The sequence below is a fragment of the Macaca fascicularis genome, chromosome 3 (genome assembly GCF_037993035.2).
Source record: "Macaca fascicularis isolate 582-1 chromosome 3, T2T-MFA8v1.1".
Taxonomy (NCBI): Eukaryota; Metazoa; Chordata; class Mammalia; order Primates; family Cercopithecidae; genus Macaca; species Macaca fascicularis.
The window spans coordinates 181,134,355-181,157,563 of NC_088377.1; the positions used below are offsets into that span (position 1 = coordinate 181,134,355).

The 23,209-nt window shown below is 48.4% G+C and overlaps 1 protein-coding gene across 3 annotated transcripts in view; it reads right to left on the reverse strand.

Annotated features, from left to right (window-relative positions):
* Positions 1-569: 569 nt before the first annotated feature.
* Positions 570-23,209, reverse strand: part of KLRG2 (killer cell lectin like receptor G2) — a 28,016-nt gene continuing 5,376 nt past the window's right edge. For all 3 annotated transcript variants that reach the window (XM_074036123.1, XM_074036122.1, XM_005550917.5), the window contains 2 exons: positions 1,410-1,513; positions 570-1,008 (listed from right to left, as the gene is read on the reverse strand). In XM_074036123.1, the coding sequence (XP_073892224.1) occupies positions 1,000-1,008; positions 1,410-1,513 (113 nt within the window). In that variant the 3' untranslated portion in view covers positions 570-999. The remainder of the gene's footprint in view (positions 1,009-1,409; positions 1,514-23,209) is intronic.

Consider the following 23,209-nt stretch of genomic DNA (forward strand, 5'->3'; position numbering starts at 1 on the left):
AACTCTGTCAGCCACTTCCTCCAGCCTGAAGGTCTTCACCGCACCCCAGCACAGAGGCTTGTTCAGGCTGGTCGTCTCTGCAGCTGTGGGTGGAAGAGCTGCCTGGAACCTGCCCCCATTTCTCTGATTTCCTTTCTCACTCAGACTTCTCAGCTTCCACTTACCAAGCTGGGGTGCTCTCCTGGCTTCTCCTGCCAGATGGCCCTGTCCTCTCTGTCTTGTCTTACCCTTGGGCATCAACTTGCCAGGAGCCGGCCAGCCCACATGCGGGATCTCCACCCAGAACCTTCCTGTCTGCCAACCCTTTGCCAACTCTCAGGGCGGGGAAGGAAAACCTTTCTCCCCACTCCTCCCAGGCCTGACCGCTCCTTTTCCTTGGTTAATTTCCCACAGAGGCTGCCGGTAGGCTGTGTCCGACGTACACCCAGCTGCCTGGAATAGAATTCACAGCAATGACGTTATCCCTGCCAAGTCCCACTGCCACCGAACAACAGCAGACTCGTTTCCATGAGTCGGAATGAGAACCCAGATTGGAATCAGCTATGGTTGCTAACCCTGTCTTTTTCCTCTAGGGAGAAATTGTCATTTTAATGAAACCAAGGCACAGAAATGCTAAACAACCATCCCAATGTCATCAAACGAATCATCCACAGAAGCTGGAGACTAATATTGGCACTCAGGCCTGAGGCCACAGAAAATCTCCTTTCCCTCGGATGCATCTTCCTGGGTTGAAGTCCAGCTCCTAGACTCGCTCGTGTGTGCCCCCTTGAACAGAGCAGGGAGACCTGGATGCCTGGGTCCAGGAAGAGGCTGCCCAAGCTCTCAACTGGCCTCCCCTGTAGGGGTGCTGCATCCGCCTGGCAGGCTGAGGACAGGCAGAGCCCAGATCACTGGGTCCCCTTGGCACAGACCCAGGGTCTTGGAGTGCTGCAGTTTGCAGCCACCAGAGTGCCTTCCTCCAGGGCCCCGCAGTTGATATCCGGGTTGTCCTTGCCGTCCTCAGGGAGTCTGGGGAAGGGTGGGAGGGGAAAGAGGAGAGGTGTTTAGGGTGCCGGGGCCTCACTTCCCAGACAGACCCTCTAGCCTGTGTGCCTGTCACCTCTACCGGCCTGCGCACTGAGTGAGTCACTGCACTGATCAGCCACGTGGCACTGGATGAATCCCCAAACCTCCCTGGGCAGCTGAACCCGCATCTGTAAAACGGGGGTGACAACCCTGCTTGGGTGAACGTGCTGGGAATCCAAATAAGGAGTGAAGTGACAGGGACTCATCAGGCACCAGGCCGCGAGGATGGGCGTGGGTTGCTTTCCGAGTGGCATTCCAGGTTAGGGGAGCAGCAAGGAGGTGGACCCTGGACAAATGGAGGATCCAGAACAGCAGAGGAGGGAGAAAAGCCCATGGTCACTCACAGCCGGGGCGGCAGAGGGGCCTCGTCGATCCAGTGCCAGCCCTGGGGGCCTCGCCAGGCCCCCACCCAGGAGTGCCTGGAGACTGGGTATCTGCCCAGGAAGTCCTGAGGGAGAAAAGTAAGATGGTCACTCCCCTGGACACTGGTGTGGCTCACCTGGGGCGTATGGGTTCCACAGGGTCCCACCTGGCCAATCCAGAAGGATCCGCTCAAGCCAGTGCTCGCAGAACAAAACCACCTTGAAAGCTGGATTGGATGCCTGCCGGGTGCCAGGCGCTGTGCTCAGGGCTGGGGGCCAGAATGGGGGTGACCCTGTCTCAGCCAAAGGGATGTGAACGCCAAACACTACTAAGCGATGCTCAATGGGCGTTGAGTGGGCAAAGAAACAAGGAAGCTCAGAAAATGAGGGAGGTGGTCAGGCACGGTGGCTCATGCCTGTAACCCCAGCACATTGGGAGGCCGAGGCTAGCGGATTACCTGAGGCCAGGAGTTCGAGACAGGCCTGTCCAACAAAATGAAACCCCGTTTCTATTTAAAAAAAAAAAAAAAAAAAGCTGGGCATGGTGGCAGGTGCCTGTAATCCCAGCTACTTGGGAGGCTGAAACAGGAGAATCGCTTGAGCCCAGGAGGCAGAGGTTGCAGTAAGCCAAGATTGTGCCACTGCACTCCAGCCTGGGCTGACAAGAGGGAAACTCCATCTCAAAAAAAAAAAAAAAAAAAAAATAATAATAATAATAATAATAATGCATGCAGACGTGCAGGAACAACAAAAACCAAAGTATGTTGGAGAGGTACTAGAGGAGACTTTTTTTTTCTTTTAAATATTTACCCTCAGTGTCACATTATTTTTAACAATGAATTAAAGCAAAAAAGACAATGTTTTAAAGTATATATTTAAGATTTTTTCTTTTCTTTTTTTTTTTTTGAGACAGAGCCTTGCTCTGTCACCCAGGCTGGAGTGCAGTGGCACGATCCTGGCTCACTGCAGCCTCCGCCTCCCAGGTTCAAGCGATTCTCCTGCCTCAGGCTCCTGAGAAGCTGGGACTACAGGCATGCACCACCAGGCACAGGTAATTTTCATATTGTTAGTAGGGATGGGTTTTGCCATGTTGGCCCAGGCTGGTCTGGAGCTCCTGGCCTCAAGTACCTATCCACTTCAGCCTCCCAAAGTGTAGAATTAGTGGTGTGAGCCACTGCACCCGGCCAAGATTTTTTAACTTGGAAAAAAAAAGTTTAAATATTTTAAGCCCCAGGGTCGGACGTGGTGGAGGGGCAGCGATGCCGGCACAGCCCGCATCAGCTTGTTCTTTCTGAAATGTCGTTTGGCGCTATGTAACAAGAGCAGCACCACCGCTCCTGCTCCAATGGGTGATTTCGCTGGGAAATAAATCCGAGAATATAAAGGGGAAAAATGAACTTATCTAAAGATAACACGGTGCCATTTGTGAAGAAAAACCGGAAACTCCCCAAACGCTCAGCAACCGAGAAATAACAAGGCAAATTATAGGATGTCGACGTGACGGAAAATTATAGTGCTATTAAAAATGACAAGTGTATAGAAAATGTCATTATGCAGGAAAATGTAAATATGAAATCATGCCAAGTAAAAAAAAAAAAAAAAAAAAGACTATACTAGAAAGTACATATCGCTCACAACGTCAAGAAGCACATGTTCCCTCTGAGGCAGGTTAGGAGCAGAGTGGTATACGTGAATTTCGTGTACGCTGAATTCTTCTTCCCTGAGAAAATGGTGTAGGTCAACAAAGACAAGCCCTGGGACTCAGAAAGCCAGCACTGGACTGATGATTGTCCCATTGCTGCCACCTCCTCCATCCTTCAGATCTGAGCTAAAGGTTGCTTTTTTTACGGACACTGGGCTGACCCTCTCCAAGGTGAACTAGGTGCTCCTCTCTCCCCTTGGTTTCCACAACTTTCACAGAATAAAGTTGCCTCTTTTTTATTTTTATTTTTGAGACGGAGTCTTGCTCAGCTGCCCAGGCTGGAGTGCAGTGCCACAATCTTGGCTCACTGCAACCACCGTCTCCCAGGTTCGAGGAATTCTCCCATCTCAGCCTCCTGAGTAGCTGGGATTACAGGCACCTGCCATCATGCCCATTTTAGTAGCGATGGGGATTCACCATATTGACCAGGCTGGTCTTGAACTCCTGACCTCAGGTGATCCACCCGCCTTGGCCTCCCAAAGTGCTAGGATTACAGGCATAAGCCACCGCACCCAGCCTCTCTTTTTTATTTTTTAAGAGACAGGATCTCACTACGTTGTCCGGGCTGGCCTTGAACCCCTGGGCTCAAGCGATGCTCCCACCTCAGCCTCCAAAGTAGCTGGGACTGCTGGTACGTGCCAGCACTCATGTGCTACCTCCTAATGGCTTGCCTCCTTGTCACTTTCCTGTATTAGATGGTGAACCTGGTGCAGGCCAGGAGCTCGTCTTACTCAGCATTGCACTATGACAGCCCAGCACACAGTAGGTCAGCTCAGTGAAACTGCCTCCCCGTGCTCACTGCCAAAAATCAGCAAGAGCCACAGTGAACCCAGGCCATCAGGCCACTGCGTGTCCCAGAAGTGTCACAGAAAACCCATCTTCTGCCCCTCAAGGTTAGTACCAGTCAGTCAGCAGCCCAGAGAGAAGCCAGGGGCAACTTCCAGGCTGAAGGTTGCTAATCTTACCCTTCTTGAATCCTAAAGAGCACACAGGAAAATGGAGAGTGGTGAGTGGGCGGAACAGAGAAGGTACACTGGGCAGCTGTTCCTTGGCTGGTGCTTCGGGGACACACTGGGGCCCAGGATGGGGCTGGGCGGGGAACCCTAGAGAGGATGGGAGGGCCCCAAGCTGCTCTGAGGTGTGAGTCAGAGGGCTGAGCGGCCCAACAGCGTCTTCCTGGGAGCCCTCAGCTGCCTGTTTGGGAAGGCACACCAGGGCTCAGTGCCTCTCCAGGGCTGAGATGGGGCCAGGCTACCCCATATGCAAATTCTGGCTCCATGACTTGTGAGCCACATGACCTTAGACAAGTTACCCAACCTTTCAGAGCCGCTGGGTGGTCCTCTGTAAAATGAGGATGCTTGTGATGAGGCTTGAGATACTAACATAAAGCCAGGGCTACCTAGTACACACTCATCCCAGTCCTCTTGCCTCTGATGTGTGGTGGGCAAAGCTTGTGACCTGCCTCCGACACACATGAGCCCCTTTGATGCTTACAGCAACCTCAAGAGGACCCTGCCCTTCTGTCAGAGCCCCAAGCCATCTGCCTCTCTCTCCCTTCCCCTCTGGGCCTCCTGGTGACAGGAGCTGAAGGCCTCCCCCAGCCCCAACCCCGCCTAGACCCACCCACTCCATTCCATTCTTCTTTTCCTTGCAGTTGAGACTCCTGATCTCATTGTTAGCAAAAATGGTGGTGTGGGGAAGGTGTTGTTCAGAGTTATAAATAAACTCCAGGAACTACTAAGTAATTTGTGGCTAAAAGGACTGCTCTGTGCAAAAGATTCTGAGGCCTCCTTAAACTGTGGATTCTCCAACTTTCCCACTAATATGGGAAGAGGGAATGTGATCCTGTGCAGAATGGACTGAAAATCTCATCTTTTACATCTTAAAATTATAGAAAATTATTTCCTATGCCTTCATACATTTTTTTTTTTTAAAAAATTGTGATAAAAGATTCACGGCCAGGCATGGCTGCTCGCAGCTGTAGTCTTAGCACTTTGGGAGGCTGAGGAGGGCAGATCACTCAAGCCCAGGAGTTTGAGACCAGCCTGTGTAACATAGTGAGACCCTGTCTCTACAAAAAATACAAATATTAACCAGGTGTGGCAGCACACTGCTGTAGTCCCGGCTACTCAGGAGGCTGAGGCCGAAGGATGGTTTGACCCCGGGAGGTCGAGGCTGCAGTGAGCCATGATCGCACCACTGCACTCCAGCCTGGGTGACAGAGCAAGATCCTGACTCAAAAAAAAAAAAAAAAAAAAAATTTAATGACATAAAATTTACCATTTTAACTATGGTAAGTGTTGAGTTCAAGGGCATTAAGTATATCCACATTGTTGTGAAACGGTCATCACCATCCATCTCCTGAACTTTTTCACCTCCCCAAACTGAAGCTGTCCTCATTAAACAACTCCCCATCCCCCGCTGCCCTGGCAACCGCCATTCTACTCTCTATCTTCACCCATGTCTGTTTTAATATTAAAATGTTTCAAATTACTTTTCTTAATCCTAGGATGTATATGTATTCATGGTTTAAACTTTTTGAAATTAGGATCGGGCTCGAGTTCAGCATGTGCTGTTAAGGTAGCTTCCTCCCTCCTCCACTCTGCAAAGCAAAGCTGTTAGTAAACTAATGGTGAGCACTTACAACTTCCTACTTTTCACTAATCCTGAGCAAAACAGGCTTCTGGGGAAGATGAGCCACGTCTATCCTGTACCCCCGGGCGCCCTGGCCCTGGTGTGTTCCTGGGGTTTGTGTGCGCTGCTTCTATGTGTGTGTCCTGTCCTCCCCACCCTGCCTTAGCACCTTCGGGAGCTTCCGGTCCTTGTCCAGAACTCAGGAAAATTCCAGAGTTCCACAACCATTATATTCCAGATTTTAACTGCCTGGATCTTGAATCTTAGCATTGTTCTTTTTGCAGGGAAGGGGTTTACCCAGAATGTGATATGTTTTCTGTAGATTTACTTATGTTTCAAATGATTGATGCTGTATGCATTTTTTTTGTTAAATTCTTTATCTCAGGTTCTGTTTCCAATTTGGATAGTTAAACCCACCTCCCCACACTGGCAACAAGGAGGTCTAAAATCATCTGAGGTGAACCTGTCTGACGCGAGGCCCGTTTTACTGGCTTCCTGCTGGCATTTGCTGTGCTCAGTTGGTCTGTCTCAGGACAAAATGCCATGTTCATCAGTCTTAAGCGATGGGATTCCATAAGTAAGTAATGGGATGAACTATGTCCCTGCAACAATCTGATCCGTGCCCTGCTTGGCTCCTGGCCCCAACTCCAGGCACTCTGGAGACCACCTTTGGACCCACCTACATTCCTATAGGCCTTCAATTTGCAGATACAACCAGTCTGGGTCTGTACAGTCTTGGTACAGGAGCCTGGGGTGCTTTCTTTGCACAGCCCATTCCCATCTCAACGACAACACCTCAGGGCCCAGCCCAGGAGCTGAGCAGAAACCGTTCTCTACTGAGCTCCTCTTGCCCTCATGGGCTACTGGTGCCCTGGCATATTCCCCCAGTCACAGCCTATATTATTTGTGGAACATTTAGAAATAAATGTTATTCCTGGTTACACAGTAATCTGTGCTTACTGTAAAACATCACCTCCAGCTGGGCGCGGTGGCTCACACCTGTAATCCCAGCACTTTGGGAGGCCGAGGCGGGTGGACCATGAGGTCAGGAGATCGAGACCATCCTGGCTAACACGGTGAAACAAACAAAACAAAACAAAAAATTACCTACAGCAGATTTTTTTTTTTTTTTTTGAGATGGATTTTCACTCTTCTTGCCCAGGCTAGAGTGCAGTGGTACAATCTCAGCTCACTGCAACCTCCACCTCCTGAGTTCAAGCGATTCTCCTGCCTCAGCCTCCTGAGTAGCTGGGATTATAGGCACGTGCCACCACGCCTGGCTAATATTTGCATTTTTTTAGTAGAGACTGGGTTTCACCATGTTTGCCAGGCCAGTCTTGAACTCCTGACCTCAGATGATCGGCCCACCTTGGCCTCCCAAAGTGTTGGTATTACAGGCGTGAGCCACTGCGCCTGGCCCTCCAGCAGATTTTTATATGGGAAAAATGGGAAGATACCAGCCACCCTTTCCTGAGCCTGCCATGGGGGTCGTGAGGGGACCTGGCCCCAGTGTTGGTGGTGGCTCCAATGTCATCGTCTTGGTCTGTTTAGTCTGTTTTCTGTTGCTGTCACAGATTACCACAGAAAGGGTAATTTATAAGGAAAATAAATTACTTCTTACAGTTTTGGAGGCTGGGTCAGGTGCAGTGGCTCATGCCTGTAATCCCAGCCCTTTGGGAGGCCAAGATGGGGAGGTTGCTTGAGGCTAGGAGTTTGAGACCAGCCTGGGCAACAGAGTGAGACCCTGCCTCTACTAAAAATCAAAAAAATTAGCCAGGCGTGGTTCCAGCTACTCAGGAGGCTGAGATGGGAGGATTGCTTGAGCCTAGGAGGTGGAGGCTGCAGCAAGCCATGATCACCACACTGCACTCCAGCCTGGGCAACAGAGCAAGACCCTGTCTGAAAAAAAGAGGGCTGGGTGCAGTGGGTCACACCTGTAATCTCAGCACTTTGGGAAGCCGAGGCAGGCAGATCACTTGATATCACGAGTTTGAGACCGGCCTGGCCAACATGGCGAAACCCCACCTCTACTAAAAGTACAAAAATTAGCTGCATGTGGTGGCAGGAGCCTGTAATTCCAGCTACTTGGGAGGCTGAGGCACCAGAATTGCTTGAACCTGGGAGGCAGAGGCTGCAGTGAACCAAGTGGCGACCTGCCACTGCACTCCAGCCTGGGTGACAGAGCAAGACTCTGTGTCAATTTAAAAAAAGAGAAAGAGGTTGGGCAAGTTGGCTCACGTCTGTAATCCCAGGACTTTGGGAGGCTGAGGAAGGTGAATCAACTGAGGTCAGGAGTTCGAGACCAGCCTGTATTTTGTCTCTACTAAAAATACAAAAATTATCCAGGCGTGGTGGTGGGACCTGTAATCCCAGCTACTCAGGAGGCTGAGGCAGGAGAACTGCTTGAACCTGGGAGGTACGTTGCAGTGAGCCAAGATCGTACCACTGCACTCCAGCCTGGGTGACAGAGCCAGACTCTATCTTTAAAAAAAAAAAAAAAAAAGAGAAAGAGAAATGTGGGGGACACACTGAAACCATAGCAGCAGTGTTGGGGTGGGGCTTCTGAGCCAGGTGTTTGGTGCAAATATCTTCTCTGACACTCTGATCAAGCACAAGTTACTCAGCTTTTCTTTGCCACAAGATTCCTTATCAATGAAAGAGAAAAAGGAACCATCATCTCCACATCACAGGGCTATTTGAACTGTCAGGCCTCTGAGCCCAAGCTAAGCCATCATATCCCCTGTGACCTGCACGTACACATCCAGATGGCCTGAAGTAGCTGAAGAATCACAAAAGAAGTGAAAATGGCCTGTTCCTGCCTTAACTGATGACATTACCTTGTGAAATTCCTTCTCCTGGCTCATCCTGGCTCAAAAGCTCCCCCACTGAGCACCTTGTGTCCCCCACCCCTGCCTGCAAGAGAACAACACCCTTTGACTGTAATTTTCCACTACCTACCCGAATCAGCCCCACTCTTATCTCCCTTCGCTGACTCTTTTCAGACTCAGCCCGCCTGTACCCAGGTGAAATTAAGAGACTTGCTGCTCACACAAAGCCTGTTTGGTGGTCTCTTCACCCAGACGCGAGTGAAATTTGGTGCCGTGACTCGGATCGGGGGACCTCCCTTGGGAGATCAATCCCGCCCTCCTGCTCTTTGCTCCGTGAGAAAGATCCACCTACGACCTCTGGTCCTCAGAACAACCAGCCCCAGGAGCATCTCACCAATTTTAAATCGGATAAGCAGCCTCTTTTTACTCTTTTCTCCAACCTCTCTCACTATTCCTCAACCTCTTTCTCCTTTCAATCTTGGCGCTATCTTTCAATCTCTCCTTTCTCTTAATTTCAGTTCCTTTGCTTTTCTGGTACAGACAGGAGACGCGTTTTATCTGTGAACCCAAAACTCTGGCGCCGGTCACGGACTCGGGAAGACAGTCTTCCCCTGATGTTTAATCATGTGGGGACGCCTGCTTGATTATTCACCCACGTTTCAGAGGTGTCTGATCATGTGGGGACACCTGCCTTGGTCCTTCACCCTTAGCAGCAAGTACTGCTTTTCTGGGGGGCAAGCACCCCCCACCCCTTCTCTCTGTGTCTCCACCCTCTCTTTTCTCTGGACTTGCCTCCTTCACTATGGGCAACCTTCCACCCTCCATTCCTCCTTCTTCTCCCTTAGCCTGTGTTCTCAAGAACTTAAAACGTCTTCAACTCACACCTGACCTAAAATCTAAACGCCTTATTTTCTTCCACAATGCCGCCTGACCCCAATACAAACTCGACAATCGTTCCAAATAGCCAGAAAATGGCACTTTCAATTTCTCCATCCCACAAGATCTAGATAATTCTTGTCATAAAATGGGAAAACAGTCTGAGGTGCCTGATGTCCAGGCATTCTTTTACACATGGGTCCCTCCCTAGTCTCTGTTCCCAATGCAACTCGTCCCAAATCCTCCTTCTTTCCCTCTCGCCTGTCCCCTTAGTCCCAACCCCAAGTATTGCTGAGTCTTTCCAATCTTCCTTTTCTACAGACCCATCTGACCTCTCCCCTCCTCCCCAGGCTGCTCCTCACCAGGCCGAGCCAGGTCCCAATTCTTTCTCAGCCTCTGCTCCCCTACTCTATAATCTTTCTATCACCTCCCCTCCTCACACCTGGTCTGGCTTACAGCTTCGTTCTGCAACTAGCAACTAGCCCTCCCCGACCTGCCCAGCAATTTCCTCTTAAAAGGTGGCTGGAGCTGAAGGCATAGTCAAGGTTAATGCTCCTTTTTCTTTATCCAATCTCTCTCAAATTGGCTAGCGTTTAGGCTCTTTTTCTTTTCTTTTCTTTTTTTTTTGAGACGGAGTCTCGCTCTGTGTCACCTAGGCTGGAGTGCAGTGGCGCGATCTCGGCTCACTGCAAGCTCCGCCTCCCAGGTTCACGCCATTCTCCTGCCTCAGCCTCCGAGTAGCTGGGACTACAGGCGCCCGCCACCACGCCCGGCTAATTTTTTTTGTATTTTTAGTAGAGACGGGGTTTCACCATGTTAGCCAGGATGGTCTCGATCTCCTGACCTCGTGATCCACCCGCCTCGGCCTCCCAAAGTGCTGGGATTACAGGCTTGAGCCACCGCGCCCGGCCTTTTCTTTTTGAGACGGAGTCTCGCTCTGTCGCCCAGGCTGGAGTGCAGTGGCGCACGGTCTCTACTCACTGCAAGCTCCGCCTCCCAGGGTCATGTCATTCTCCTACCTCAGCCTCCCGAGTAGCTGGGACTACAGGCGCCCACCACCACGCCTAGCTAATTTTTTTGTATTTTTTTTTTTTAGTAGAGACGGGGTTTCACCATGTTAGCCAGGATGGTCTTGATCTCCCGACCTCGTGATCCACCTGCCTCAGCCTCCCAAAGTGCTAGGATTACAGGCGTGAGCCACCACACCTGGCCTAGGCTCTTTTTCATCAAATATAAAAACCCAGCCCAGTTCATGGCTCGTTTGGCAGCAACCCTGAGACGGTTTACAGCCCTAGACCCTGAAAAGTCAAAAAGAAGGCCGTCTTATTCTCAATATGCATTTTATTACCTAATTCGCTCCCGACATTAAATAAAGCTCCAAAAATTAGATTCCGGCCCTCAAACCCCACAACAGGACTTCATTAACCTCACCTTCAAGGTGTACAATAATAGAGTAGAGGCAGCCAGACGGCAACGCATTTCTGAGTTACAATTACTTGCCTCTGCTGTGAGAAAAAACCCAGCCGCACCTCCAGCACACAAGAACTTCAAAATGCCTAAGCTGCAGCAGTCAAGGATTCCTACAGGACTTCCTCCCCCAGGATCTTGCTTCAAGTGCCAGAAATCTGGCCACTGGGCCAAGGAATGCCTGCAGCCTGGGATTCCTCCTAAGTCATGTCCCATCTGTACGGGACCCCACTGGATATCAGACTGTCCAGCTTGCCTGGCAGCCACTCCCAGAGCCCCTGGAACTCTGGCCCAGGGCTCTCTGACTGACTCCTTCCCAGATCTTCTCGGCTTAGCGGCTTAAGACTGACGCTGCTCCATCACCTTGGAAGCCTCCCAGACCATCACAGACGCTTTGGGTAACTTACAGTGGAGGGTAAGTTCATCCCCTTCTTAATCAATACAAAGGCTACCCACTCCACATTACCTTCCTTTCAAGGGCCTGTTTCCCTTGCCTCCATAACTGTTGTGGGTATTGACGGCCAGGCTTCTAAACCTCTTAAAACTCCCCAACTCTGGTGCCAACTTGGACAACATTCTTTTAAGCACTCCTTTTTAGTTATCCCCACCTTCCCAGCTCCCTTATCAGGTCGAGACATTTTAACTAAATTATCTGTTTCCCTGACTATTCCTGGGCTACAGTCACACCTCATTGCTGCCCTTGGATCTCCCTACCTTAATCCACAAGTATAAGACACCTCTACTCCTTCCTTGGCAATTGATCATGCACTCCTTACCATCCCATTAAAACTTAATCACCCTTGCCCCACTAAACGCCAATATCCCATCACACAGCACGCTTTAAAAGGATTAAAGCCCATTATCACTCGCCTGTTACAGCATGGCCTTTTAAAGCCTATAAACTCTCCTTACAATTCCCCCATTTTACCTGTCCAAAAACAGGACAAGGCTTACAGGTTAGTTCAGGATCTGCATCTTAACCAAATTGTTTCGTCTATCCTCCCTGTGGTGCCAAACCCATATACTCTCCTATCCTCAATACCTCCCTCCACAAGCCATTATTCTATTCTAGATAAACCTAGCTGACCCCATAAATCCTAAATCATTTCCCCACTCCCCTTTCCATTCCTTAAAAAACAGCCCTAAAAGCTGCACCCACACTAGCTCTCCCTAACTCATCCCAATCTTTTTCATTACACACAGCTGAGTGCAGGACTCTGTGGTCCAAATTCTTACACAAGAGCCAGGACCGCACCCTGTAGTCTTTCTGTCCAAACAATTTGACCTTACTCTTTTAGTCTAGCCCTCATGTCTGCATGTAGCAGCTGCCGCTGCTTTAATACTTGTAGAGGCCTTCAAAATCACAAACTATGCTCAACTCACTCCCTACAGTTCTCATAACTTCCAAAATCTATTTTCTTCCTCACACCTGACGCATATACTTTCTGCCCTCTGGATCCTTCAGCTATACTCACTCTTTGTTGAGTCTCCCACAATTACCATTGTTCCTGGCCTGGACTTCAATCCGGCCTCCCATATTATTCCTGATACCATACCTGACCCCCCATGACTGTAGCTCTCTGATCCACCTGACATTCACTCCATTTCCCCATCTTTCCTTCTTTCCTGTTCCTCACCCTGAACACACTTGGTTTATTGATGGCAGTTCCACCAGACCTAATTGCCACTCACCAGCAAAGGCAGACTATGCTATCATATCTTCCACACCTATCATTGAGGCTACTGCTCTGCCCCGCTCCACTACCTCTCAACAAGCCAAACTCATTGCCTTAACTTGAGCCCTTGCTCTTGCAAAAGGACTATGTGTCAATATTTATACTGGTTCTAAATACGCCTTCTATATCCTGCACCACCATGCTGTTATGTGGGCAGAAAGAAATTTCCTCACTATGCAAGTGTCCTCCATCATTAATGCCTCTTTAATAAAAACTCTTCTCAAAGCCACTTTACTTTCAAAGGAAGCTAGAGTCATTCACTGCAAGCAGCCATCAAAAGGCATCAGATCCCATCGCTCAGGGCAATGCATACGCTGATAATGTAGCTAAACAAAGCAGCTAGCATTCCAACTTCTATCCCTCATGGCAGCTTTTCTCCTTCTCATCTGGCCACTCCCACCTACTCCCCTACTCAGACTTCCACCTATCAATCTCTTCCCACACAAGGCAAATGGTTCTTGGACCAAGGAAAATATCTCCTTCCAGCCTCACAGGCCCATTCTATTCCGTCGTCATTTCATAACCTCTTCCATGTAGGTTACAAGCCGCTAGCCCGTCTCATAGAACCTCTCATTTCCTTTCCATCGTAAAAATCTATCCTCAAAAAATCTCAGTGTTCCATCTACTATTCTACTGCTCCTCAGGGATTGTTCAGGCCCCCTCCCTTCCCTACGCATCAAGCTCGGGGATTTGCCCCCGCCCAGGACTGGCAAATTGACTTTACTCACATGCCCTGAGTCAGAAAACTAAAATACCTCTTGGTCTGGGTAGACACTTTCACTGGATGGGTGGAGGCCTTTCCCACAGGGTCTGAGAAGGCCACCGCTGTCATTTCTTCCCTTCTGTCAGACATAATTCCTCGGTTTGGCCTTCCCACCTCTATACAGTCTGATAACGGACCGGCCTTTATTAGTCAAACCACCCAAGCCGTTTCTCAGGCTCCTGGTATTCAGTGGTGCCTGGTTTTACCTCAAACTGCCACCCTTAAGTCTCTCTTTAAGTGGATAGAAGATCTTCAGTGACAAAGTACACTCCAATACTTTCACCCTGATGAAGTCCTATTCTTTACTTTTATATTCTCTTATTCTCATTCCCGTTCTTATGCCACCCTCTACCTCGCCCCAACTATCTCCACCACACTATCAATCTCACTCACTCTCTCCTAGCCATTTTTTTTTTGAGACGGAGTCTCGCTCTGTCGCTCGGGCTGGAGTGCAGTGGCCGGATCTCAGCTCACTGCAAGCTCCACCTCTCGGGTTTACGCTGTTCTCCTGCCTCAGCCTCTGGAGTAGCTGGGACTACAGGGGCCCGCCACCTCGCCCGGCTAGTTTTTTGTATTTTTAGTAGAGACGGGGTTTCACCATGTTAGCCAGGATGGTCTCGATCTCCTGACCTCGTGGTCCGCCCGTCTCGGCCTCCCAAAGTGCTGGGATTACAGGCTTGAGCCACTGTGCCCGGCCTCCTAGCCGTTTTTTAATCCTTTTTTTTTTTTTTTTTTTTTTGAGACAGAGTCTCTGTTGCCCAGGCTGGAGTGCAGTGGTGCAATCTCGGCTCACTGCAAGCTCCGCCTCCCGGGTTCATGTCATTCTCCTACCTCAGCCTCCCGAGTAGCTGGGACTACAGGCACCTGCTACCACGCCCGGCTAATTTTTTGGTATTTTTAGTAGAGATGGGGTTTCACCGTGTTAGCCAGGATGGTCTTGATCTCCTGACCTTGTGATCCACCCGCCTCGGCCTCCCAAAGTGTTGGGATTACAGGCGTGAGCCACCTCGCCCGGCCTTAATCCTTCTTTAACAAACAATTGCTGGCTTTGCATTTCTCTTTCCTCCAAAATTACCAAGGCCTTGACTTACTGCTAAAAAAAAAAAAAAAAAAGGGACTCTGTATATTTTTAAATGAAGAGTGCTGTTTTTACCTAAATCAATCTGGCCTGGTATATGACAACATTAAAAAACAAAACAAAACAAAACAAAAAAAACTCAAAGATAGAGCCTAAAAACTTGCTAACCAAGCAACTAATTAGGCTGAACCCCCTTAGGCACTCTCTAATTGGATATCCTGGGCCCTCCCAATTCTTAGTCCTTTAATACCTGTTTTTCTCCTTCTCTTATTCAGACCTTGTGTCTTCCGTTTAGTCTCTCAATTCATACAAAACCGCATCCAGGCCATCACCAAACGTTCTATATGACAAATGCTCCTTTTAACAACCCCACAATATTGCCCCTTACCACAAAATCTTCCTTCAGCTTAATCTCTCCCACTCTAGGTTCCCACATCACCCCTAATCCCGCTTGAAGCAGCCCTGAAAAACATCGCCCATTATCTCTCCATATCACCCACCAAAATTTTTGCCGTCCCAACACTTTACCACTATTTTGTTTTATTTTTCTTATTAATATAAGACAGGAATGTCAGGCCTCTGAGGCCAAGCTAAGCCATCACATCCCCTGTGACCTGCACATACACATCCAGATGGCCTGAAGTAACTGAAGAATCACAAAAGAAGTGGAAATGGCCTGTTCCTGCCTTAACTGATGACATTACCTTGTGAAATTCCTTCTCCTGGCTCATCCTGGCTCAAAAGCTCCCCCACTGAGCACCTTGTGTCCCCCGCTCCTGCCCACCAGAGGACAACGCCCTTTGACTGTAATTTTCCACTACTTACCAGAATCTTGTAAAACAGCCCCACCCTTATCTCCCTTCGCTGACTCTTTTCGGACTCAACCCGCCTGTACCCAGGGGAAATAAACAGCCTTGCTGCTCACACAAAGCCTGTCTGGTGGTCTCTTCACACGGACACGAGTGAAAAGGATAGTGTTCTCCTTTGAACTTAAGGATAGTGTTCTCTTTTGAACTTATAAAACAATTTGATACATATCAAAATGTCACGTGTGTCAGTCTTTTAAGTGTTGGGATTCCATAAGTGTGACGGGATGAATTCTGTCACCCTAAAATTCATACGTGGGTACCCTAACCCCCAGTACCTCAGAATGTGACTGTACTTGGAGTCACGCCTTTAAAGAGTGCTTAAATGCACATAAAGCTGTTCAGGTGGCCCCTAATCCAATGTGACTGGGGTTGTTACAAGAGGAGTAAATTTAGACATACCAAGAGACACTAGAGATGGGAGGGCACAGGACTGCCAGGTGAGGACACAGGGAGAAGGGCCACTACCTGAAAGCCAAGGAGAGGCCTCTGGAAACCCGGAACCTGCTGACACCTTGATCTTAGACTTCCAGCCTTCAGGACTGTGAGAACGTCAGCTTGTTGAAGCTACTCAGTCTGCAATATTTTGCTATAGTAGCCCCAGTAAACTAATACAATAAGATTTGTTTATTTACTTATTTTTTTGAGATAGGGTCTCGCTCTATCACCCAGGCTGGAGTGCAGTGGCGCGATCTTGGCTCACTGCAGCCTCTGCCTCCCGGGTTCAAGCGAGTCTCCTGCCTCAGCCTCCCGAGTAGCTGGGACTACAGGCATGTGCCACCATGCTCAACTAAGTTTTGTAGTTTTAGTAGAGATGGGGTTTCACCATGTTGCCCAGGCTGGTCCTAAACTCCTGATCTCAAGTGATCTGCCTGCCTCGGCCTCCCAAAGTGCTGCGATTACAGGTGTGAGCCATCATGCCCAGCCTACTTATTTTTTGAGACAGAGTTTCGCTCTGTCACCCAGTAGCGTGATCTCGGCTCACTGCAACCTCTGCCTCCCAGGTTCAAGTGTTCTTCTGCCTCAGACTCTTAAGTAGCTGGGATCACAGGCATGTGACACCATGTCCCGCTGATTTTGTATTTTTAGTAGAGATGGGGTTTCGCCGTGTTGCCCAGAATGGTCGCAAACTCCTGACCTCAGATGATCCACCCGCCTCAGCCTCCCAAAGTGCTGGGATTATAGGTGTGAGCCACTACGCCCAGCTAATACAATAAGATTTGAAAAAAGGTTTTACTTCTTTAATAAATGGAAGACTACAGGACTAGGAGGAAGATCTGAGGGCTCCCACTGGACCGTGAGGCCCGGCCATGCCTTCCGCACCCCTGCATGCCCAGTCCCCAGCACAACGTCAGGACACTGTGGGGTATAAGGAGTAGAGATTCCTTATGGCACAAGTGTGCCTAAGGGCATAAGGATATTCCCTATATAACAAGCGGACAACCAAAGGAAAGAGTTCCTACACACCAACAAGAAAAAGACTGAGTAATGCTAAGAGAAAAGAAACAGGGCATGGGTAAGCAATTCTTTTTTTTTTTGGATGGAGTGTCTCTCTGTTGCCAGGCTTGAATGCAGTGGTGTGACCTTGGCTCACTGCAACCTCCGCCTTCCAGGTTCAAGTGATTCTCCTGCCCTAGCCTCCCAAGTAGCTAGGACTACATGTGCATGCCACCATGCCCAGCTAATTTTTTTGTATCTTTAATAGAGATGGGATTTCACCATGTTGGCCAGGATGGTCTCGATGTCCTGATCTCATGATCTGCCCGCCTCAGCCTCCCAAATTGCTGGGATTACAGGCATGAGCCACCGCACCCAGCTATGGATAAGCAATTCTAAGACTATTCCCAGACAGCCGAACCAGTATGAGCCATGGTCTGGCCTTATGTGGAAATACAAGAAATGCAAAGCCAGTCTTCTTTTTCCCCTGTCAAACTGACAAAGATTTAAACAAAAGTTAGAAAAAGAATTGGCCAGGCACAGGGGCTCATGACTACAATCCCAGGAATTTGGGAGGCTGAGGTGGGAGGATCGCTTGAGGCCAGGATTTTGAGATCAGCCTGGGCAACACAGTAAGATTTCATCTCTACAAAAAATAAAAAATTAGCTGGGTGTGGTGGCACATGTCTGTGGTTCCAGCTACTCGGGAGGCTGCGGCAGGAGGATTGCTTGAGCCCAGGAGAGTTCGAGGCTGCAGCGAGCTATGATGGCACCACTGCGCCCTAGCCCGGGCAACGGAGTGAGACCTGTCTCTAAAAACAAAACAAAACAAAACAAAAAAACAAAATAAAACCAGATTATGAAACAGTACATTTCTTTTCTTTTTTTTTTTTTTTTTTTTTTTTTTTTTTTTTTTGAGACGGAGTCTTGCTCTGTCACCCAGGCTGGAGTGCAATGGCACAATCTCGGCTCACTGCAACCCCTGTCTCTCAGGTTAAAGTGATTCTCCTGCCTCAGCCTCCTGAGTAGCTGGGATTACAGGCACCCGTCACCACACCTGGCTAATTTCTGTATTTTTAGTAGAGACAGGGTTTCATCATGTTGGCCAGGCTGGTCCTGAGCTCCTGACGTCAGATGATCCACCTGCTTCGGCCTCCCAAAGCACTGGGATTACAGGCATGAGCCACCAGGCCCGGTCTTCCATTTTTGTTTTTTTAAAAAAGTTACATATCATAGAAAAGCCTGGCAGTAGCTATTCCAAAGTATTTTGTTAGTGCTTATCTTTAGATATGAGATAATGAGTAAAATTTATTTTCTAAATGTTTATGTTTTCCAAACTTTTTGCAGTGAACATATTAATAGTGAGAAAAATATATAGCAATAAGAGATACTGGTATGTGTGTTCAAGACTTCACTTCTTGGCTGGGAGCAGTGGTTCACGCCTGTAATCCTAGCACTTTGGGAGCCCAAGGTGGGCAGATCACCTGAGGTCAAGAGTTTAAGACCAACCTGGCCAACATGGTGAAACCTCGTCTCTGCTAAAATACAAAATTTAGCCAGGCATGATGGCAGGTGCCTGTAATCCCAGCTACTTGGAAGGCTGAGATGGGAGAATCGCTTGAACCTGAGAGACGGTGGTTGCAGTGAGCCAAGATTGCGCCACTGCACTCCAACCTGCACGGCTGAGCAAGACTCTTGTCTCAAAAAAAAAAAAAAAAACAAAAGGAACTCACTTCCTGTCCTGCTCTCACAAGGGTCCTCAGGGGTTCTCAGGAGGGCTCCTCTTGGCTCCTCCAGAGCAAGAGACATCAGGCACTCCAGGCAGCTGACAGGACAGGCCCAGTGGCCAGTTCTTCAGGGCTCTGTCCCTCCACTCTCACTCTCATTGTCCCCAGGCGAGGCGGCACGAACAGAGGTGAGTCTCAGAGGAGGCGTGTGTCTCAGAGAGGTGTGGATATGACAGCCAAAGTGGGTGGGATAAAGGGCTGGGAAGCCCAATACAGAAGGTGGGGATACCAGACCGCAGACTGTTTCAGAGCTGTCACCTGACACGTGGCAGTTCCTGACCCCTATCCCCGGGCAAAGCCTGGACCCCTAATCCTTCTGTAATGCATGGCAGGCACTTGCAGGAACAATCCCACAGGAATAAAAAGCTAGGCACTCCCTCCCCTCCCCACTGTGTGGGGCTGAACAACTTTGACTCCAGGTAGGGACAGTCCGACAAAATGTCATGCATGTAAATATCTTCAGTGACATATTAACAAGTCAAGTCCAGAAATATTTGGGGAAAAAAAATCATGACTAAGTAGACTTGATCACAAGAAGCCAGGAATAAAACAAACCACCACAAGAGATTAAAAGGAGAAACAAAAAAGATATTATCATCCCACTGGATGCATAAAAAGCATTCAATGATTTAAACTCATTCATATTTAAAAACCTTAAATAAGAGTAGAACTTTTTTTAAATGATAAAAATAGAAAGAAAAAAGGACAAAAATAATGGGAAGAGAGGCTGAGTGGGTTGGCTCATGTCTGTAATCCCAGCACTTTGGGAGGCCAGGGCAGGAAGATCACTTGAGCCCAGGAGTTCAAGACCAGCCTGGGAAACATAGTAAGACCCTGTGTCTATTAAAAAGAAAGAAAGAAGAAAAAAAAAAAAAGAATGGGAAGAGCCAACATCAGATGAGAAACATCAATATTTTGGAAGCTGGACAACCGTAACAGCCTCAGAGCTGAGAAAGCTCAGTGGTTTTCAAGGAAAGGACAGATAGACAGCTGGGAGAAAGCCAAGAAATACCCCAATGTGTATTGAGAAGCTCCCAAAGCTTAAGTATTAGAGACAACGGGTCCTTCTGAAGGCCAAAGTATGGGAAAAAGGACTGGTTGAAAGTCTGTAAAAGAAGCAGTTAGGATCCTCCACCTCTAGCCCAAAGATCCACTCATCTTCCCTATGGAGCGAGCTATTTGGAAAGATGAACCACAGAGGCTTTTAGAATCCAGGATATCAGGTTCAGCTAAGGGTGAAGGTGTTTATACTAAAACGGGAAGGGGATGCAGTAGCTCGTGCCTGTAATCCTAGTATTTTGGGAGGCCAAGGTGGGTGGATCGCTTGAGGCCGGGAGTTTGAGACCAGCCTGGACAACGTGGCAAAACACCGTCTCTACAAAAATACAAAAATTAGCTGGGTGTGTTGGTGCGACTCTGTAATCCCAGCTACTCAGAGGGCCAAGGCGGGAGAATCACTTGAACCTGTGAGGCAGAGGTTGCAGTGAGCTGAGATTGCTCCACTGCACTCCAGCCTGGGTGACAGACCGAGACTGTCTGGAAAATAAATAAATAAATAAATAAATAGGAAGGATATTTAAGTGCTACACACTTAGAGGTGAAACCACCCCCTCCTACCCCTAGAATGATGACAGCTCAGCACTCACTAAGAAAATGACTGCGTCCCTGCCTGATTTCCATATGGTAAAGCCTGCCTCTAAAAAAGCTCAGCCTCACCCCCACCCTCCCACCTGACATAGAACACTTAATCTGTAATTTAGTGCTTTACTCTCAATGACAGCAGCTGGGGATCGCAACATTTGAGGAAATTTTCTAACATGAAAAAGACAATAAACAGAATAAAAAGTACACACAAAAAATCAGAGCTAATGCAGGGAGCAGAGGAAAATTTCAAAACCACCAGCATCCACAATGAAATAAGAAAAGATGGCATCAGCCAGGTGTGGTGGCTCACACCTGTGATCCTAGCACTCTGGGAGGCCGAGGCAGGCAGATCACTTGAGGTTGGGAGTTCAAGACTGAAAAGATGGCCTCCATGAAACAGGAACAGGACAGCATAAAAAAGGAACATTTGGAAGGTCAAAAGAGTTCTGAAAATTAGAAACAAAGCAGCAAAACTGTAAATGAAGAAAAAGACCCACAGGGCATATTATTAAATTTCAGAACACTGAGAACAAAGAAGACACTGAAGTTTTCCAGAGAAGAAATAAAAATGAGTGACATACAAAGAACTGGGAATCGGAGTGGCTCATACTTCTTTTTTTTTTTTTTTTTTTTGAGACCTAGTCTCGCTCTGTCGCCCAGGCTGGAGTGCAAGTGGTACAATCTTGGCTCACTGCAACTTCTGCCTCCCAGGTTCAAGCAATTCTAGTACCTCAGCCTCCCGAGTAGCTAGGACTACAGGTGTGCGCCACTATGCCTAGCTAATAATTTTCTACTGTGCCTGACCTTGGCTCAGATTTCTTAATGGCAAGACTAAGAGCTGACAGTCACGGAGAATTCTGGGGGAAAGCGGTTTTCTACCTAGAATTCTATACTCAGATGTGATATTATGATATCTATGTCTCTATCTCCATATCTCTAACTAAAATAATGTTTTTGGCTGGGCATGGTGGCTCACACTTGTAATCCCAGAACTTTGGGAGGCCGAGGCAGGTGGATCATTTGAGGTCAGGAGTTCAAGACCAGCCTGGCCAACATGGTGAAACCCCGTCTTTACTAAAAATACAAAAAAATTAGCCAGGCATGGTGGCACATGCCTGTAATTCCAGCTACTTGGGAGGCTGAGGCAGGAGCATCACTTGAATCCAGGAGGCAGAGGTTGCAGTGAGCCGAGATCACGCCACTGCACTCCAGCCTGGGTGACAGAGTGAAACTTCATCTCAAAAATAAATAAATAAAATAAAATAAAATAAAATAATGTTCTTGTCCACAGTTCCTGGCTCATAACTCCCATAGCCCTTGCCACATGATTTGTTATAATGCTGTGGTGCTCCAGGCCTCAGACGCAGTCCCAGGCCTAGGAAATAGAATCTCTCTCTCCGACCTTCTGCCCAAGGCAGGACTCTAATCTGCTGTGGGTCATAAGACCTTATTCCAGGGAAGGTCCTGGCCCATCTCTGCTAGAGCAAATTAATCAAACCCAAAGGGGGAACGTGGGAGCCCAAATTTAAAGCCAGCCAGTCAGAAGTTCCAGAGGCCTGGACTTATGACTGGTGTCTGAAGCTGGGCAGCCTTAGGGACTGAGCCCTCAAACTGTGGGATCTGAAGCTATCTCCAGGAAGACAGCATCGGAGTTGAATTAAATTACAGGACACCCAGCTGGTGCCCACTGCTTGGTGCATAAGAGAAAAAACAACAAAACAAAACACACATGTGGTCACAGAAGCCTTCTGGGTTGATGGTGGTTGTTGTGTGAGAGCAGAGGAAAGACAGCTTGAGTGTTTTTCCTACACACCAGCCAAGTGATTGGTAGCTTGGAGGTTAGAATAAAAGTTCTTTAAGCACAAAAGGTCTCAAGAAATTGAGGTCGGGTACGGTGGCTCACATCTGTAATCCTAGCACTTTGGGAGGCTGAGGCAGGCAGATCGCCTGAGCCCAGGAGTTCAAGACAAGCCTCGGCAAGGTGGCAAAACCCTGACTCTACTCAGGAGACTGAGGTGAAACCAATGAAAAGACAAGCGATCTGTGAAACAGGGAATCCCACCAAGGAGAGAGGCAAAAGGCATAATGAGGATGCAGGTAAATAGAAATTCTGGAACAGCTGTGCAGCAGACCTGGTGAGCAACTGGTCCAGACTGGAACAGAGAAGAGAGGATTCCAGGAGGCTGTCTGGCCCAGTGTCACTATCTTTTTTTTTTTTTTGAGATCGAGTCTCACTCTGTTACCCAGACTGGAGCACAGTAGCGCAATCTTGGCTCACTGCATCCTCTATCTTCTGGGTTCAAGCAATTCCCATGCCTCAGTCTGCCAAGTAGTGGGGACTACAGGTGCATGCCACCACGCCTGGCTAATTTTTGTATTTTTAGTAGAAATGGGGTTTCACCAGGTTGGCCAGGCTGGTCTTGAACTTCTGACTTCAGGTGATTCGCCTGCCTCCTCAGGCTCCCAAAGTGCTGGGATTATGGGTGTGATCCACTGCGCCTGGCCTCACTATCTTTTCTTGAAAGTGTTTTGAAAGGCACCTGGTGCCTTGCTCACCTTGACCTTCAGGACACATCCTCCTGTCATTTACTCTCATAGCACTGTGCACCGCCCCTTCACAGCACAGATCAGTGTGGTCATTAAACATCTATTTCTATGATTTCCTGATTGATGTCTGCCTCCCTCACTGCTCTCTTAGCTTTGTCAAGGTGGGGGCTGTGCTATTCTGGCTCATTACTGAATCCCCCATGCCAAACACGGAGTAAGTGCTTAATACACACTCCTTAAAGCACTGAAAGAAGGAATGCTGCGTTTTCATACGTACCAGAACAGCTAATATAAACTCCTGGCACCTGCCCCCAGGTAAAATTAAGCCAAGGATTGCTGGGAATGTAAAATTGCACAGCTCCTGTGGAAAACAGTACGGCAATTCCTCAAAAAATTAAAAATAGGATTACCATATGA